At 50.3% G+C, this 19,869-nt stretch overlaps 1 protein-coding gene across 1 annotated transcript in view; it reads left to right on the top strand.

Moving 5' to 3' along the window:
- TMC3 (transmembrane channel like 3) overlaps positions 1 to 19,869 on the top strand; it is a 36,367-nt gene that overhangs the window by 2,556 nt on the left and 13,942 nt on the right. The window contains exons 3-12 of the mRNA XM_036108803.2: positions 2,601 to 2,676; positions 8,258 to 8,339; positions 11,075 to 11,181; positions 11,654 to 11,752; positions 11,855 to 11,997; positions 13,416 to 13,563; positions 14,214 to 14,257; positions 15,607 to 15,754; positions 17,094 to 17,203; positions 19,119 to 19,197. Coding sequence (XP_035964696.2) covers positions 2,601 to 2,676; positions 8,258 to 8,339; positions 11,075 to 11,181; positions 11,654 to 11,752; positions 11,855 to 11,997; positions 13,416 to 13,563; positions 14,214 to 14,257; positions 15,607 to 15,754; positions 17,094 to 17,203; positions 19,119 to 19,197 — 1,036 coding nt within the window. The remainder of the gene's footprint in view (positions 1 to 2,600; positions 2,677 to 8,257; positions 8,340 to 11,074; positions 11,182 to 11,653; positions 11,753 to 11,854; positions 11,998 to 13,415; positions 13,564 to 14,213; positions 14,258 to 15,606; positions 15,755 to 17,093; positions 17,204 to 19,118; positions 19,198 to 19,869) is intronic.

Below are 19,869 nucleotides of genomic sequence, written 5' to 3'. Positions count from 1 at the left end.
TTCCGGATGCCAAGCACACAGCCCCTCTTCCCCAGGTTGGCCATCAGGCTTTGCATTTCTCTCCCATCAAATCGCGGCTTTGTGAGCTTTCCCCCTGCAGGCATTCTCTTCCAGGCTGGCCCAAGAGGCAGCCGGCTGGTCCTTGGGTGGCTCGGCAGATGGCTGAGGGCGCCTGTCGTTTGTCGTCTCAGCGGTTTCTGGCTAATCCTCCATGTATGGTATCGGCTCCCCCCACATCTGTTCCCTTGAGTGAGGATGGCAATTTCAGATAGAAGACTGATACTCAGAGATGTGAAGTAGCTTACCCCAGGATGCACAGCCTCCGGGAGCCAGCCGTGAGCTTTAAACCCAGGCTCTCTGACCCTGACCCCAATGTTCTATTGAAACAGAGGAACTCCGCCAAAGGAATCATTGCGGAAATTTATCCTAAAACAAAAAGTCATGTGCTGTATCAGAATTTTTTTAAAATCGTGCAGAAATGCTCCTGCTGATTGCTTATTGAGGCTTAGAAGGAGTAATTAGTAATTACTAATTAGTAATTAATGATCATTAATTATTAGTAAGAGACTAAGTCTTTTCGACCTGCAGGCAGAGCACAGCAAATGATAACTTTTCTATCAAAAGGGCAAACCTGGGGCGCCTGGGTGGCTCAGTCGTTAAGCGTCTGCCTTCGGCTCAGGTCATGATCCCAGGGTCCTGGGATCGAGCCCCACATTGGGCTCCCTGCTCCGCGGGAAGCCTGCTTCTCCCTCTCCCACTCCCCCTGCTTGTGTTCCCTCTCTCGTTGTGTCTCTCTCTGTCAAATAAATACATAAAATCTTTAAAAACAAACAAACCTACAAAAGCGTAAACCAGGCCTTCCACGCTGACGCCTGGCCAGGGGCTCAGCCTGGGCACCAACAGGGCCCCACTGGCTGCCCCGGCCGGCAGTCAGGCTCTCAGAGGCGGCTTGTCCTCTGAGCACCTCCATTCATCATCCCTTGGCCCCCACGTCTCCTCCCTCGTCACCTTGAGAAGCTGCTGGAGCAATGCCTCACTCATTGGACCTGCTGAGGCGTCTGGAAAGCACAGAGACCACTGAAGCCTGACCGGGTGGGGAGCCAGGGAGGGGGCAGATGTAGAGAAAAGCGGGGAGCCCTCGCTGAATCTGCAGCAACAGCCAGCTGTCTGGGAGGGTGCGATGCCGGCCCACGTCCCTAGTGGGGAGCAAGTGGACAGTGCCCTTGAGTCAACATGGGTCTGTGCGGAGGCCCAGGTGACGTGGGTCCTCCCTGGTCCCCCAGGTCCAGCCCCGCCCTCTCGATACTCTTACCACCACCACTCTCTCCCAGTTACTGTGGCCTCAGGGCTCCTTCGCCCTGTTAGCGAGGGCTCTCCCAGCGCCCTGACTCTGTCTTATGTACCTTGTGTCCTGCTCTGCTTGATCCAGTGTGCAGAAAATGTTTGCCGCAAGAAAATTATAAACCATGAGATGGAACAAATTATTTCACTTGTATAGGCCTCTGTCTTTTAGATGCTGGGCAGGGTAGGGCATCAACCCTCACCCCTGCCTGCATTTGTGGTTCTGACCGGAATGAAGCCAGGGCATGGGCGGGGCCCGGGAGCTGGGAGGATGGCAAGGAGGGCACAGCGCCCCAAAACCCAGCAAGCCCTCTGATTAGCTCACGGTTCCCTCGATGGGAAAGGGAGTCAGCCAGTTCCTGCGTCTCTCGGGGAAAGACTCAGCAGCAGTGTGTGTTGCTAAAAGGCTATTGGGGTGTACACGCAAGACTCCCCAGCAGCGAACGGGGCAGACTGGAGATCGAGGGACTCCAAAGAACCAAGCCCTTCAGCACCGAGCATAATCAAGGGGAGGGGGGCTGGCCGGGGATAACGAGGGTCTCATCAGCGCTGTGTCAGATGAGGTCACCTTGAAGGTGACATTCACCTCTAAGGGTCCTCGACGGCTGTCTGTCCCACTGGTGCTAATATTAATTGTCGAATCCTGCTATTCCTGTAGGTGTGGATTTAACCATCTATCCCAATGAATTCAGTGCATTTCAAGGATTAATCATTTAGGTGGAGACATCGGGTCAGCTCACCAAAGTGGTCAGTTAGCGTGTCAGCAGTTGGTGTAGGCTGAATCAGGTTCTTTGTGGCTATGTAGACACTGCCCTTTCCTCGAGGCAGGTTCCCCGAGGCTAGGTCTGACTTTCTCTGACGCTGCAGGAGGAAGGCTGCTGAGGTTAAGGGGAGGGGTGAGACCCCCTAGTGCCCGCTGCCAGGACTCCCCCACCCCGCACCTGCTCATGATCGATTCCCAGACAACAATCAGGGAAGGGCTTTAAGAATTCGTCGCAACTCATTTTGTCATTGATTCATCATTTTCTAAGAATTTATCCACTTAAGTGGTTTTATTTTTTCCAGGAAGTATTTTCTAAGGGAGCTTTCTGGTTGCCGGAGGTCAGGAAAAGAACGATTCGCCTCTCTGCATAGCCGCGTCGTGCCGCGGCATCGTGTCGCTCACCTTTTGCCACCTGCTCCCGTCGTAGTTCCGCACGTTTTGCCAAGATAGCAGCTATGATAAAATTGTGCTCACTGTCGTGTTTTTCTTCTCTCAGGCGAGCGAAGGAGATTGTGCTGAAGTTTGAAGGGAGGCTGACCAGGACCCGCGGCTACCAAGCAGCAGGCGCAGAGGTGAGAGCGTGCGCGTTCACGGGCACTCCCACCCCCTCTTGTGGTCTTGGGGCCGGGAAGCTGTGGGCCACGTGCTGTCGTTGCACGTGGGCTGTGCCCATCAACCACTGCAGCCGGAGAGCAGTGCCGTGAGCTGCAAGGTCTGCATGTCCCAGAACCTGGAGCTTGGTCCCGGATGTGGTCACCTACCGATTGCACATGACCCTGGGTGAGCCTAACTCATCCGAGAAATGGCATCTTCCCTTGAGAAAATGATCTAGCATCCTTCCTGACTTGCTCCCACCCGTAGGTGTAGGGTTTTTTTTTTTTCACTGCACGTCTTGCAATGAAAAGTTACAGATATATTCCAAAGCTCACTTTATAATTCAATGCTAAGGTTTTTGTTTGTTAATTTTTCCATTCCGTTCCTTAATGCTAAACTTTAGTATATATTGAAGTTATCTGTTTAGAGAGACATTACAATAATATTCATAAATGTTTAGAAGACAAAGAAAAAAATCATGCCCTTATATAGTATCTTTTTTTTTAAATCTCACATTCTAGTCACTGAATATATAATTTTCACTGAGAGTATTTATAGTATACAAGCCTTTTTGTCTTGCTTCTTTTTTCACTTAACCCCACACATAACAGAAGGATTTTTCCATGTTGCTCTGTATTGTTTACACATAATCATTTTCCATGACAGACAGACAGACATTAACTTAATTAGTTATTTGTCTGCTGGTGAATATTTGTCTGTAATTTTCCACTATTATTAATAACTCTGCAAAGAATATCTTTGCACATATTGCTTTTCCTACCTTTCATTTGTTTATGTTTTTGAAGATTTTATTTATTTATTTGAGAGAGAGAGGGAGGATGATCAGGGGGAGAGGGAGAAGCAGGCTCCCCGCTGAACAGGGCGCCCAATGCAATACTCAGTCCCAGGACCCTGGGACCATGACCTGAGCCAAAGGCAGACGCTTAACGACTGAGCCACTCAGGCGCCCCTTTTTCTTACCTTTTAAAATTCCTCTCCTAGGATAAATGCCAGAACTATAATCACTGTAGAAAAAAATATAAGTAATTTTTTGGCTCTTGATAAATATTAATAAATTATTTCCCAAAACCCTTGATAGTTGATCTTGCCATACACAACAAGTATACTGTTTCATAATATTCTTGCCAATGGTGGATATTGTATTTTTTTAAAAGTTTGTTATACTTTAACAGACAAAAGATGCACCCTTTTTAGATTTTCTGAAACAAAAAAGTATTCTTTTTTTTTTTTAAGATTTTATTTATTTACTCATGAGAGACAGAGAGAGAGAGAAGCAGAGGCAGAGGGAGAAGCAGGCTTCCCGCCGAGCAGGGAGCCCGATGCGGGACTCGATCCCAGGACCCTGGGATCATGACCTGAGCCGAAGGCAGACGCTTAACCGACTGAGCCACCCAGGCGTCCCTCTTTTTTTTCTTTTTAAGATTTTATTTATTTGACAGAGAGAGACAGTGAGAGAGGGAACACAGGCAGGGAGAGTGAGAGAGGGAGAAGAAGGCTTCCCGCTGAGCAGGGAGCCCGATGCTGGGACTCGATCCCAGGACCCTGAGATCATGACCTGAGCCGAAGGCAGACGCTTAACCATCTGAGCCACCCAGGTGCCCCCAAAAAAGTATTTTTAATGAAGTTTACATTAAAGCTGGCCATAAATTTTACTTAACTGAAAAAGTATAAAATCTCAAAGGATCCCTAAGGTTCTGCCTTGGCTGTCCCCTTACTTTCCATAGACTCTGCCTGAAAACTCGAATCGAGTCCTATGACCAAGATTACCCATGACTGCTTGCATATGCCTGTCACACTATGACGGAGCTTATGGATGAAATACAGAAAACAAAATTATCTTTTGAATAATAAACATATGTGCTCCCTCCTTATTTCCCCTAAACAGACAGTATGAAATGCTATGGGAAAACACTTGGAAATGCTGGAAGGTCCTTCACTTGGGTTCAGACAACCTGTCATATGTAAGAGTGAAAAGTACTGCAACTTTTAGTCACAGTAAGATCAATATGGATTAAGGTGTAATTTGATAATGGGCTGAATTATTAGAAGCAGGGTGTTTAGAATGAGAAAAGGGAATCTGAATTTTCAGCCTCACCTAAGCTTGCCCCAAGGCTTTCTGCCGGCACCAGGCCGACCCAGCTGCCTGCCTTTCTAGGATCAAGGGCCCCACAGAAAGTGGTTCAATCCAGTTCAGTTTAACCCGTGTGCCACGCTTTGTTCTAGACCCTGGGGTAATGAAATAGCCCAGACTCGGCTTCTTCTGTCTTCCGGAGACGCAATAAAATGCCCAAGAAAAATCATTCTCCCACAGCGTCTTCTTCACACTTTGGTTCTTCCCCTCCCCATATTCAGAACTGCGTTCCTCCACCTTGTTTTACACCGGAAATTTTGATATTCTGCTCCAGCTGCCAGGTAGAGAAAACCGAAGGTACCTAGCCAGCCGGAGCACTGCCTACAGCCCGTCTATTCATAGTCCTTGGATTATATGCTGAAGACGGTAACTGTTTTCCAAACAGTAAATTTAGCGTAATACAGCTCCCCATTTCCGTGACTCCCAGCACCGAGATCCCGGTCCCCACTCACAGAGCTGCCACACAAGGCATCCTGGGAAGCCGCCCCTACCCCCCGTTTCCAGCCTGCATCCCCCATTCACGTGGATATCCACTCAATGCCAGCTCACTCCCGACAGTCTGCCTTCAGCACCAGCACATGTCTGTGTTTCTGAAGGAAGCCAGGTGTGAGTGTGTGAGAGCACGGGGACCCGAGAAGTCCCTCCGGCAGGAGTCAGGACACCCAGGTCCCTCTGCTATCGGTTCCCTGCTCTGGCTTTGGTTTTCATGTTTGATTCTCAAAGTTCCTTCTGGCTCTAATAGTCTATGTTCTTTGTGTCTCACACCCTACCAACAAAGGAGGTCACCCTTCCCGAGAGCCTTCGTGATGTGATTTGGCACCTGCCCATGATGGTATATAGACAGGCAGGTCCTCCTTCTTCCATGCACATCCCCCGTAACCCACTCTTTTCCACACAGGAGCCGTTGCAATCCTCGAAACAGGAAACTGCTCGTGCCAGGCCTTACTTAAGATAATGATAGATGAGAGAGAGAGAAAGATACACAGATAGATACAAAGATACACAGATAGATACATAGATACATACACGGATATATAGATAGGCTTTCATTACACTTAGAATTAAATCTAACTCCTTCCCATGACCCACCTGATCTGGCCATTGCCTTCCTGTTAGATCTTACCTCACTTACCCCTCTTCCATCCTCTGCAGTGAAATGCCCAGCACGTGCTAACTCACAGATCTTCCTGGCTGCCCTGCCCTCCTAGATAGTTCCTCTACTAATTTATTCTTTTTTGGAAATATCGATTCCTTTTCATTCAAGTCTCAGCTTATGTGTGACCTCCCCAGAGGGACCTCTCCTGATCCCCTTCTTTAAAAGATCTTTCTCCTCCATCCTAATGGACCATGTACCCCTGTGGCATTGACTCGTCTGAGGCTGCCTTCCCTCCACCTGGATGTAAGCTTTGCACCCGCTGACATTTTACATGTCTTGTCTGTTTGCATCCTCGGTCCCGGAAACACACACAGGTGCTCAGGACATGCTCGGAATGAATTCATCTTTCATAAACTGTAATATGTGTTGTTAGAACACCTTTATTCCAGGCGAATTTACAGGACATTCCAAACAGGAAAGAATGAGCTTATTCTTATTTTTGGTACCCAATAACCCAGGCCCACAATTAAGACCTATTTCTTCCAAGTTTGGCTTTTGGTTTTGCTTTGGTATGTTTTTGCGTTGCTCTTAAAACCTCAAATCATTTCAGAGTTTCAGAGCTTTCCATGGAGATTTGGTGCCAATCAAGAGAAGCATATCTTTCTCATGCCTTACCGAATCTTGGCCATCAACAAATCACGTTTTTCAATCACATTTACCTCTGGGAAGCTCCTTGAGGAAGCTGGTGTAGATCTGCATTACCGGAATGAGTGTTGGAGGTTCAGGGCCCTGGAAGCTGAGTTGGGGGCCCCCTGACTTCTCGTATGAGCACCTGAGGCTGGGGAGGAGGGTTTGTCTCTTACCTACAAAAGTTCCTCTGCTTTAGTGTGTTCCAGCACTGAAATTCTCATTGAAATTCAACCAAAATTTAAACTGAAAGAGTAACTCTGAATACCACTGATTGAATCTTGCTTCTCATACAGATTCTCATACAGATGAGGAAATTGAATCCCAAAGAAAGAAAATCCCTTCCAAGGAGCACATAGTAGGATAGCAGCTGCTCTGGGGCTACAACTCAGGTGGGGCCCCCCCCCCCAGGGCCTCTGACACTTTGGGACTTCACTCCCAGTGGGCCAGAGACTCAGAGGCTTTCCAAACCCGCCCCCAAGGATGTTTGAGCACCCTGCTTCTGCATGCCATAGGGGATGCAAGAGCAAAAGCTCTGGTTCCCCTCCATGCTAAAGCACGTGTGCCACGAGGAAGATCTCAAGGCAACACGAGGTAGGCTCTGATCAGCATTACAGGAATATCGATTGCTGGGAGGTTTACAGAAGGAAGGGTCTATTTCTCTCTCCAGCGAAGCTACATGAAATCATCATGGGCGTGGTTAGGTTTGAGCCGGGTCTGGAATCATGCACAGAAGACGAACAATTGCAACGTCTGATAAAATTCAAACAGATTTTCATTTACAAGCAGCCGTTCTGGCCTCAGCAGACACATCCCGAAGGACATTATCGTGCGTGTCTGCATCGGGACCATGTGCCGTCTCAGAGTTCAGAATGTCGTAATTACATTTGCGAGCCTTCTTTCTGCAATGATATCATTTGCTTCCAACACAAACCCAGATTGTTTGTGTGTTAAAATGAACAGCCTGCCGATACTTGTGGGAGAGCCGAACCAGTGTCAGGGCACATTCTGCTTTGTTCTCCTTGGAGGAAAAGGGGGGAAAAATACAGATTTTGAACCCTTGGCAATTGCGTCTTAAACACGCAAGACAAATTTCCAGATCTCACCGCTGGCAGTGGTGGCCGGGAGAGAGGGTGGGAGACAAACATAGCCGCAGGACGGGAGGCGCACGAGGGGCTCACATTCAGGGTGTTCTGGACTCCTCGTCCCCGAAACAGGGAACTGGGATCACCTGGGCAGTTTGCTGGCCATGTGGATTCCTGGGCCCTGCTCCCCAGAGCGGGGTCAACTGGGTGCATTTGGACTTTATTCCTCAAGTAATTGCCACTGCGTTTAGTCCCCGGAGCAGGAATGGGAGGAGTAAGGCAGGTGTGACCCTGGAGCACGGGCACCTGGGTAGAGCACAGCTCAGAGCCCGAAGCAGGTGCCGTCCCCTGAACGGGAGCACGGAGGAGACAAGGGGGCTGCTTTGGTCCTAGTATTGACCAAAGTCCTGCAAAAGCATGATTAAAGCCACCAGACAGTGTGTCTGAGAGCCTGTGGTCCATTCAGGACCTTAGCATCCCAAAGTCATTGCCACGTTGACAAACTGTGACGTTCTCTCACCCTGCCCCCTCCTTTTCAGCTCTGGCGGAAGTTTGTGCGTCTGGCCTGTAACTTCATGGTCATCTTCATTCCCTGGGAAATGAGGATAAAGAAAATTGAGAGTAAGTGTGGGCACTCGGAGGAGTCGGGGGCCAGCGGCCTGAGAAGGGTCCGGGCGGCCCGGTCCCCACACGGCGCCACCAGGGCCCCGCGCACGTGGTGTGGAGCGGGGCTGGACGTGGGACTGGGGGACGAAGACATCTGTCCCACCACTGCCCCCGGGAAAACAGCAGCCCCACATTCACTGTGGCTCTGCTGTTCTGGCCGTTCATTCGGGAGTCAGACCCAGCACGGACCCTGAAGGGTCAGGTGGAAAACTGCAGAAGAGTAAGAGGCTCATGTGAGCAACTGCCAAACAAAGCCTCAGAAATTTGCATTTTCTTAGCGGCGATTGGAACTGTTCAGAAAGCATGTTCTGAAAAATATGTAAGTCGCATTCACAACATATTCACAAACGGGTACACACAGCACACACGCATGAAACACGCAGCAAACAAGGCCAGGAATACACCTAACAGTGAGTCTGTAGTGAAGAAAACTGTAAAATTGGGCCACAGGGTATTTAAAAAGTCTTGTGAAGAGACATGGGAAGATTTAATATTTGGAAGATGTGGATTTCCTCAACATCAGTTTACAAGGTTAATGCAATTCCAGCAGAAATCTCAATGTAATGTTTTGGGGTTTTTTTGTACTCAGCAAAACGATCGTTAAGACTTACATGGAAGAAACCCATCCAAAAGAAATTTTTTTAAAAAGAAAAATGCAAATGAACTTGCATAACCAAAATGTCCAGATATGTTATAAACACTCCAGCCGTCGAAACTGGAGCACAGCATCATAGATGATACTAGAACAGCTGATTCAGTTCTTTGAAAGAGGACACTTAGACCCTTCACTGTAAGGTTCCAGGAGCTATTAAATAGAAGATAGGGAGCCACTCAAGAATTAAAGGAAATACAGAGCATGTGATCTCAGAATGCAAATCTGTCTGACTGTGAGAGAAAAGAAAGAAATCATCAAGGAAAATAGCACTGTATTTAATTACCTATAAAAGAAATAGTACATACCTAAAACAACAAAGCTAAAAGCCAACAAATGGAGAGAGAATAATTTTCAGCATTTCAATGGAAGTTAGCGGGGTTTTTTTTTTTTTTTCCTACGCAGTGGGTGGGAATGTAAATTGGACCGACGTTTCTAGGGGAAAGTTAAAATTTGTAACCAAAGCCTTCACCATGTTTGTGCTCTTTGATCAAACTCTCCCATTCCCTAACAACCAGAGAAACAAGAACCACAACAAAAATCAATATACAAGGACCAAGTTGGTGCCGCACCCGGATTTCTTGGCTGGTCCAGCTTTTCTCCGCTCCTCTGGGTGTTGATACTATGACTCACAGCTGCCCCTTTCCCTGGAGAATTGCCCTGGGCCTGCCCTGTTCCTGCTGCTGGGCACACATCACTTGCCCCACCTCCCCGAGCCCCAAGGGAGGGCCTAGAGGGAGGCAGTCCTGAGTAAGGGGGAGTCAAGCCAGGCTCCTTGTGCAAAGTGGACTGACTGTGTTATGCAACTTGCCTTCCAGGGTTCCCCATGGGATCTGGCGAAGCCAGAAGCCAGGTTCCAGGGGAGGCCACATCCTTGCTTAGCTCTCCCACACTATCTCCCCTGACCGCCCCCCCACCCCACCCTGCACTCCCTTTCTCCAGAGAGCACTTCCTCAGTGTGTCACCTGAGCTGGATCCCTTCCTCTGGCTCTGCTTTTAGGAAACCTGCCCTTGGAGGGAAATTATTTATTGCAGACTTACTTACCCTAGTGAATCCCTACCTAGTGAAAAGTCAGAGGCTTAAGTGTCAAGTAGTGCAGATGGGTTAAAGAAGTTATGGAAAATTCAGTTGATGAAACAATAGAATTTATTTTATAGAGTATTTTTTGCATGAGAAAATGCTTATGATACATCAATAACTCTAGATGCATGTTGTAGAGAGATGCCAATTTTATACAAAAAAATCTATACCTATAGAATAAGAATGGGGGGCCACACTAAAAGTTTACTAGAAACTCATTCTAGTAGTGATTTTAATTTAGTGAGCTCAGAATAGGTAATGTTTTTGTTTTCTTTGTGATGCTTTGTTTGCCTATTTATTATGATAAACATAAACTAAATGTGAAGTAAAAATTCAAGAGATTTTTTTTTTAAGGATGGCCCAAATCACCCACATCCTCATCTACTTTCTATGCTCCCTTAGTTTCTTAGTAGAAATTTGGTTTTGAATACACTTTTTGTTTTAGAATAAAATATATAGAAAAGTTTAGCTATATAGAAAAGTTGTAAAGTTCCTATAATTCCTTCACCCAGTTTCCCCTAATGTTAACACCTAGCAAATTGAGATGTATCTTGAAATTAAGACAAAATAATTCCAAGAAAAATCCTTGGAATTCTCAAAACTATACAAAATTAAAAAGATATATATCCAATTCTCAAAAGATGCTGATTCTTCTGAGCATACGTGAAATATAATTTGATAAATATTTTAGGTGAATATGTCGTTACGGAAATTATTAAATTAGGGTTTCTTTTTTCTGTGCTTATAAGTGGAAATACTAATGAGCATCTTGACCCCGGTAAATGACTGTTTTGGGGGAACACTCCGATTGGTACAATCATGGCATCCTTCGTCTTTGTCCTGATAGCCAAAAAGTTGCAGGGTTGCTCTACAGAGAACTTCGCACTGTGAGGATTGTGTACTGTTCATCCTGCTGATACTGTTTTTCACGGTCTTATTGTCCGGCCTTTCTCTTAGGTCATTTTGGATCTGGTGTGGCCTCCTACTTCATATTCCTGAGATGGCTGTTTGGAATTAACATTGTGCTCACAATAATGACGGGGGCTTTTATTGTCATTCCAGAGGTAAGAACTAGTCTAGGGAAGTAAGAAGGGCCATTCGTTCAAAACGGGAGACGTGAGCGTGTCTCATAAAGCGGCCGCCCTCCATACCCTCGTGGGAAGGATGATCCGTGCGTTCAAGCAGGACACAACCAGCCTCTTCCGTGAAGGGCCGGGTAGTAGATAGTTGAGGCTTTCGGTCACACCCCTCCCGTCCCCCACACAGTGTGAAAGGTGATACACAAACTCATGAAATCAAATTTTATTTATGGATATTCACGGATACTGAGGTTTGACTGTCATATCATCCCTAAGTGTCCTAATATATGCAGGATGACTGTTCCCTCAGCGAGAATCAAGCAGAAAGGCAGCTGCTAGAGATCTTGTACATGCAGAGCCTTCCCAGGCCGTGGGGATCTGGGGATGGGCCACCCCTTTTCCTCTGGTCCCCTCCCCCGCCCCAGAGGATCACGGGACATCCTGTTTTCTCTACCAGCTCATTGCAGGCCAGCCCTTCGGAAGCACGGCCAGCAAGACCATCCCCAAGGAGCACGTGGTGTCTGCTCAAGACCTGGACACCGTCTGGTCCCTGGGGGTGAGGTTGAGGCTTGGCCCCGCTCCTGTCTCGAGGGAGGGCAGACCGGGCGGGAGCTCCGGAACCTGGGGTGGGAAATGATGCTGAGTGCTCTCTTGGCAGGGTTATCTGCAGTACTCAGTGCTCTTCTATGGCTATTACGGCAGGGAGCGAAGGATCGGGAGAGCTGGCTACCGGCTGCCCTTGGCATATTTCCTGGTGGGGATGGCCGTGTTTGCTTACAGCTTCATCATCCTCTTGAAAAAGTATGGCTACTCAGTTTCTCTCCATATGCCAGGAATGATACGAATGACCTCGATCTGGTCAATAACTTGTACCCTTCAGGCATAACTGTACCCATTTTGCAGATAAGGAGACCAAGGCTAAAAGAGATATGCTCATTTTAACCACCACTTATTCGACGTTGACTGCTTTGTGCCAGGTTCCGGGGTGGGTCTGGAGAGACAAGAATCACGTAGGCTTAGCACTAATGTAATTTCAGACAATTTAGTAACTGCACTCACAGAGACAGGAGCAACATGGTCTAAGTGACCAGAGGTTAGAGAAAGCAAAGAGCGTCCTTCGGCTGTACGTTTGCCAGTGATCTAGCTACAAATCCTGCAAGGGCCAGGCTCATCCGTGTCATGAGGCGGTTCGCACACCCGGGTCCTCACTGAGAGGAGGCACAGTGGAAGGAAAACAAAGTGGCTGGGGGTCCGGAGTCCTGCACCATCCCCACCCTGAGACCTAGGGCAACTCCCGTCCCCTCTCTGGGCCTCATTCATAAAATGGGCAGGTTGGTTCAGAAGATGGCCCGGGCCCCTGCCAGCGTTCACGTTCCGTGCTTCTATATTGAAGCTCGCTAAAGCGCACGGATGGGCAGGCTCTGAGGCCAGGGAGAGCGGGGCCCCTCCCGGCCTGGCTCACCTCCTACTTCTGTCTGCCTTGTGTGTCCCCGTGTGTCTTGTCCCCTGCCCCGTGGGGCATCTTAGCCCAGTGCAGATACAAGTGCTTGGGGTAAAAAACAATTATTAGCATCATCATCACCATCAAACAATAAAAACCTGAGGAGGTGCATGGTGCCCTGGGGGCCTTTGGTTCATAAAAAGCTTTCCCACTTAGCTTCTGGGGGGCCTCAAGACCCCACCTGCAAGACAGGCCCTTTGCTAGATGTTACAGGTTAAGAGAAAGATGGAGGCAAACTCAGGACAAAGAACTATGGAGGGAGAGGATAACCGGAGAAACAGTCTGAAGGACAAAGGAGGGATGCAGAGTCCTGCCTTCAGATGCATCTAAGGAGCACTGTGGGCTGGAGGGACCCGACTGGCTCCTTGAGGTGGGGTCGCTGCCCCTCCATGGGCAGGGCCTCCAGGAAGGCTGATTCAGCTCTAAGGAGAGTTTGATTTCACAATCACACCCCACAGAGATGGGACGGGCTGGCCCGCCGGGCGCACACCCCTCAGTGACCTCCTGGCCACCACGGTGGAGAGGCCGCTTGTCAAACGGGCTCACCCCACAACCGGCCAGTGCCCTTCCCCCACGAGGGGGGCTGAAGCCAGCCCCTGGATGGGGCTGCTCATTCTCATTCACACCAGGGCCCTGTGTGGACGGGCAGCAGTCCTGGGAAGACAGCACCCAGCCTGACCCTGCTCTCACGCGCCCGGTCCTGGCCCCTCTCTTGCAGGATGGCTAAGAACTCCCACAACAGCCTGGCCAGTGTCCCCAACGAGAACTACACCTTCTGCTGGCGGGTCTTCTGTGCCTGGGATTACCTCATCGGCAACCCAGAGGCCGCCGAGAGCAAAACTGCTGCCATCGTGAACAGCATCAGGGTGAGTGGGTGACATGGCGGGGCCGGGGGAGGTCAGGGCTCCTGCCGCCACAACCGTGGCCTTCACCGCGGAGCCGCCGGGCTGCTGTGGGTGCCGGCGGTCCTCCTCCGGGTGCTCGCAGGGGGCAGCTCCGCGGGACGGCCAGCATGCACCACTGCGCACCACCAGTCCCGTGGAACGCAGGAAGAGACACCGAAAAACTCCTCCTTTTAATTTTTTCATTTCGTCCCCCTAAAATTTCAATTGGTGTGTTTTTGGTACTTTTCATATTGGATTGCGACCGTACTGCAGGTAAGTGGTGGGCGAATATATGCATAACACACTGGGGATGTGAGCTTTGCCGTTAACTCAGAGGATGATGTCATCAAACGTACTCGGGGACTTGGGTCTACTGAGCAGCGCAGACCGCTAAATGCTGCCCCTTCGGGGGGAAAAAACCATCTAGATCCTTTCACTTATGCAAATGATGTGCCCTTCTGCCTCCTCTGCCCAAGCTCCGATTTCTTTTCCATTTACTTATTATTATACAAAGCATTGATGTCAATAAAATCTCAATTAAAAATAAGTCATTTCTTACCATGAAATATTTCTAAAGATTTATGATTAGTGGCAAGGCTAAGCTTTTAATTCGGATGTGTCTTTTCTTAAAGGAGGCTATCCTGGAAGAACAGGAAAAGAAGAAAAGCAAAAACCTGTATGTATGGACCCTCCCCACACTTCATGCATTGATAAGCTATTTTAATTCGGTACAAAACTTACCAGCCCATCTCTATCTTATTTTCACACGTTGTCAGGCAGCTCTTCCTTCTCCTTAAAATCCATCCTTCTAGTAAGGTGATGCATGGGAAGCCTATAATGGCTCGTTAGCAGTATTTAGAAGCGGTTTCTCCCTCCTTCGATCGGGCGACAGGGTGAGAGTTCTGAAGTTAACTGACTTCTTTCACTTAGATGATCAAAGAGGTATTTTGGGGGCCAATTTCTAGTTTTCTAAATTAAGCAAACAGATCCTAGAGGTCCTAAGACACAGGTATCATCCAGTTGTTGACAAGCCTTCCAAGGTGATGTCTCCAAGGAGTCAAGATGAAGGGCCAAGACTCATGCAAAGGGAGGTGTCATGACCACCCCAAAGTCATCCAGAGGGCTGGATGGGGAATTGGGCTTTACAGATAGGCTGGTACACCTCTCCCGTATCCTTCAGATCCTCCCGGCCACGCTTCTTCCAGCGCCTGCTGCTGGGCGGGGCCACGCACAGGCCCCTCCCCCTGGCCGGTACCTGTTGCCCCAAGGCACCCACCAAGCCCCCATCAGTGTGCATGCACGGGAATCTGAGAAGCTGGGGGCAATGCTGGGGATTGGTGCTCAGGGAGCCACCCTTGACCAGTAGGGACAGGAGCGATGACTAAGCTTCCCTGCTTTTCTGTGGGAGGACCGTTCTGAGAAGAGGCTCATCAGCCCCTCGGAAGGCCCTGCAGTGGCCTCCATCTGTGGCCGGGTCCACCATACACCCTCGCGCCGAGACCTTCTGGGATCTTGTCTCAAATAAAGTACTTGCAAACCGGCCATTGCCTGAGGCTGCAGGGAAACCCAGGCTGAGACGGGCCCCAAAGTCAGAAGCAGATGCCCTAAAAGTCAGCCAGTTGGAGTCTGTGAGTTGTCCCCAGCATTAGGAAGGACAGGGCAAGCCCCCGTTCCATCTCATGGCATTCGGCTGCTCTTTATGTGCTTGCTCATCTAGACAATAGCTATGCCGCGTTCGTACGCGCCGGGCGTCACCCACTGCGTAAATCTATGTACAGGGTCAGATTCGTGACGTTGGTTTAAAGTCCTACCGATGGTAGTTGGTCAGATTGGTAAGTCACTGTGGATCCCTTAGGAAATGAGGAATTTGGACCCAGGTGGAGGGAAGGTAGGGAAGAGCACTGACTCTTCAGGGCCAAGGATTCACGCGACAGTAGGTGGATCCCGTCGTTACCTGGTGTCTGAGCATCTCGGCGTCCGGAGTGCAGCCCAGCGGACCCGTCCTCAAGCTGTCTCTACCCACAGGGTGGTGACCATCTGCCTGAGGGTTGTTGCCAACATCCTGGTGCTTCTCTCGCTCGCGGGGAGCATCTACCTCATCTATTTCGTGGTGGACCGGTCCCAGAAGCTGGAGCAGTCCAAGAAGGAGCTGACGCTCTGGGAAAAGAACGAGGTACCCACCGTGCGACCCGTGTGCGCCCTCCCCAAGGAATGCAAGAGCAGCCTGCCCTCTTTTTCCATGTTGTGCCTTAGGTAGGCTAGCTAGAAAAGTCTCCCTGGAAGAACTTGGTCCTCTTGTCCTACAGCACGAACTGCGAGGGCTTTGAGCCAGAGTGGCGACCCCAAGACCTGGCTGAATGGTTTTATTGGCCTCGATCGGGAATGGTTCTCATTCAACGTGGCCTTCAAGCGTTCATCCCATTGATTACCTTTGGGTCTTGCCGAATGTGCTCGGCTGTTCTCACATGGTGCGTTTCCAGAAATGGACTTCCCCGCGGAGTGGCTACCATGCCCGAATGGTTTCCGTGGCACGTGTCACAGTTGACCGCGGGCCAGCTCTTGAACACTTGGGTCGTTTCTGTTTTTAAATTACAAACAATGTTTCCCAAACCATGTTTGTTTGCTAAAAGATCTCTTCCCTTCTTGTATGTGAATACCCCATGACGGGAAATGGCCAAAAGGAGAGTTATGAACAGTCTTATAATTCTTAATATTTGCAATAAGACTACTGCGTTCGCTTTTCCTGCAAAGACTGGAAAGGCAGACGAAGCACGGAAGCCATCTCTCCGACCACTGTGGTGGAAAAGAGCATCATCCATGGGATCTGTAAAGCAAAGCGTGTAGGTGACATGATGCTTAGAGTTTATCCTCAACGTTCAGTACAATTGTTCAGAATCTGAGACTACGTTAGGTCCTCTTTTCAGACCTCCTTCTATTTCATGCCAGTTAAGTGGGTTATGTAATTATGTGCTTGTGTGTTTGCAGATAGATCACATTTTTAAGGGCTTATTAAGAAATTACATCTTTCTTTAGGTCTCACCTCCCCGTTACCAACAAAATGTCCTCTTTGGTTGCCCGAAGTGCAGACAAACAATAGCCAGGCATAATCCTCTAGATAATTCTCTTCCACACACAGAAAGAATATTCCATTACCTGTCAGCCCACCCCCCTTTCCTATTTGTAATAGTTGGGGTCACCTCCGTCTGCCACCCAAGGTAAGCAGAACGGCAGGGCAGTTGGGAAATGTGGCCGAAATGCTCGTGAATCCCTAGCGGCAAGTGTGAGCATCTCGGATTAAGGACAGCGCCTAACAGGAATAAACCCACGACAAAGTGGCGGTGGCCTCTGGGAAACAGCTAACTGGCAGGGATTTGGGGGCGGTTTTCTGTGTAGGAACCGCACAGCCCTCGGAGTGCCCGCTGACCGAATGGTAGACCAGGAGGCCGGTGTGAGGTAGGTGGGGCTGGGCCGGGGACCCCGGGACTCACGGCTGGCATGCACTCTCTCGGCAGGTGAGCGTCGTGGTCTCCCTGGTCACCATGCTGGCGCCATCAGCCTTCGATCTCATCGCCGCCCTGGAGATGTACCACCCACGAACCACACTGCGCTTCCAGCTAGCAAGGTACGACAGCCCTGTGGGAACTGCCACATGGTGGGGCCCTTGTGTGCCCGCCACGCTGGGAACCCACGTCCCTCAAGAGCCAGGCTTGCTTTGCTGCCCCCCCCCAACCTAGCATGGAGCTTCCCCTCTGGATGCATCTCAAGGAAAGCAGGATGCTCCAGGAAAGCGGGATGCCGCAGGGGAGAAAGGCGGGGGGTGGGGGGAGGAGGAGAGAAGGGGGGTGGGGAAAGAGGAGTGGACAGGATGGTGCCAGAAGGGGGGGGGGGAGGAACAGGACAGCGGGTGGTGCTGGAGGGCTGGGTTAGCATGAAAGTGGCCAGGGGCAATTTGTCAATGAAGGGGTGTGGCCATGTCCCTTAAAACTTTATTTACAAAAGTAGGTAAGGCTAGGATGTGGCCTGAAGGCTGTCGTTTGCCATTCCCTGAAATCCAACTGTCATTTCAAAGGTAGGAAAACAGGACTAGAAAGAGCCAGGGGTCTGTGGAAACCTCCCCGCCCTGGGTGGCTCGGGGCTGAGATTCTCGAGATCCTCATCAGCCCTTGGCTGGAACCTGGGTCTTCCTACTCTGCTCAGCGCCGATCTTGACCTGATGGAGAAGCGTCTTCCTCAGCTCCTTCCTCACCAGCACACACTGGGAGGATCAATTCTATTATTGCATTTGTTCTAACAGCAATCCTATTATACAGATCGGTCTCGTTATTCACATTTAAAACTAGAGAAACAGAGGCTTCAAGAGACGCACCCCAGACGAATGAGGGCTAATTCTGCTAATAAGAGCAAAACATACTATTCTAGTTCCATTAAGTCCCATTTAGTTCACCAGCCACCCGTGTCACCTTCTGTCCAAGACGCAGTGAGCACCAGAGCAGGAAAGAGGGAGCAAATCCTCCCGCTCTTCATCAGGCGGCATTTCTGCGCGCACACCGAGGGTCTGGCCCTGTGCTAGGGACCCTGAATGCAGAGAGGGACAGGCCCCGCTCGGTCTGCAGGGAGTCACGGGGAGAGCCAGGGCCGGCCACAGCGATGCCCCCGAGGCCCTCAGCTCGCTCCCACGCAGGTGTTGGTCGGCCCTGCCCCTGTGGAATGACAGGGGGCCACGCAAAGCTTCAACTTGGAGTCTTGTCCTCAGGATAAAGCTGCTCTCTCTTTTTCACCCACCTCTATTGGTTTCCTGACCCCCTAAATGCAAATCAGTGTCTGTGGGGGGTGTTGGTGAACCTGCCACTGTCCTTTCCCATCTCGCTGTCCCAGACGCGTTTCTGATAAGACGCAAGGCTATGTCCTGGGAAATTCCATGATGCTTCCGAAGCCTTCCAGCTCCGAGGAGGGTGGCAGCAAGTCTCCGATTGCTGGCCAGAGGATCCCACCTGCTCACAGCTGCCTGCAGCCCCCCAGAGCCGCTGACCGCTCAGCCTACATTTCACAAGCAGACCCCGAGATCCCGAAATTGTGTTCTGCCTTTTGCAAGCTGTTCGAACCCGAGCAGCTCGCCTGCCCCTCCCCTCCATGTTTCAATCTACTTGTCCTTAAGCAGGGGTTATAATCACGTGCGCCTCACAGAGTTGTGAGAGTCTGCCTGGAAAGCCTCGTTAGACGCCAGAACTCACGACACTTCAGAGCCCTGCTTCCTCAGCTCACACTCTTTCTGCAACACGAGCCGAGCATGGGCCGCAGTGGGCTTACCAGGGAAGCCTAGAAAGGGGTCCCCAGACCCCATCTGGCCCGACTATAGCAGGATGAGTTCTGGAATTCTGTATTTTTTAAATGCCCCCCCCTCCCCATGATTCTGAAGGAAACCAAGTGTGGCGGCCACTGGCTTAGCAAGACCATGAGAGTCCCTCCTGGCTGGTGGCACGTCTGGCCCATGGGCTCTCGTGCGCGGTCTTGTCTCTCGAGGGGGCTTGTGCTTTCAGGGTCCTTGTGCTGTACCTGGGGAACCTTTACAGCCTGATCATCGCGCTCCTGGACAAAGTCAACAGCATGAGCACCGAGGTGAGCGCCTGTCCCGGGTGGAGGCCCACTCCCCCGCCCTGCAGCCGCCCACGCGCACACATATGCACATGCACACACACGTGCACACGCACAGACATGCACACATGCACATGCACACACGTGTACACACGCACACACGCACACGCACACATGCACACGCGCACACAGTGCACTCGTGCACACGTACACACGTGCGCACGCAATACACGTGTGCACGCATGCACACACGTGTGCACACATGCACACGCATGCACACACGTGCGCACGCACATACACACGTGCACACACGCACGTGCCCATGAACACATACTCATCAGGACCATCCCTGTGGACATCATCACCGCTGATACTTGCACTCCGTACACCACGTTCAAAACTCAACTCAGCTGTGGTCATCTCGAGGTAAAAAGAAGAGAATTAGCCCCACTTCCAAGGTAAAGAAACCAAGGCCGGGGTTTGGGGCGAGTGAGTGACCCTGCTGGGAGGAGAACCCGGGTCTTCTGAGTCCAGCTCTCTGTGACGGCGCCACCCCATTTCCGGGAGCTCCGTCAGGATAAGCTATCCGCAGCGATCACTAGTGATCCCAGGAAGGGAGGCAGGCTGCGGAGTCATTTAGCAAATTGGGAGAAAATGAGTGCTCGTGGGGAACAGTGCAGAGTGGGTCCCCACCCC

The sequence above is a fragment of the Halichoerus grypus genome, chromosome 8, assembly GCF_964656455.1.
Source record: "Halichoerus grypus chromosome 8, mHalGry1.hap1.1, whole genome shotgun sequence".
In the NCBI taxonomy this organism is placed as follows: Eukaryota; Metazoa; Chordata; class Mammalia; order Carnivora; family Phocidae; genus Halichoerus; species Halichoerus grypus.
The sequence above is the reverse complement of the archived record's forward strand: the minus strand, read 5'-3'. Positions and strand labels throughout refer to the sequence as shown.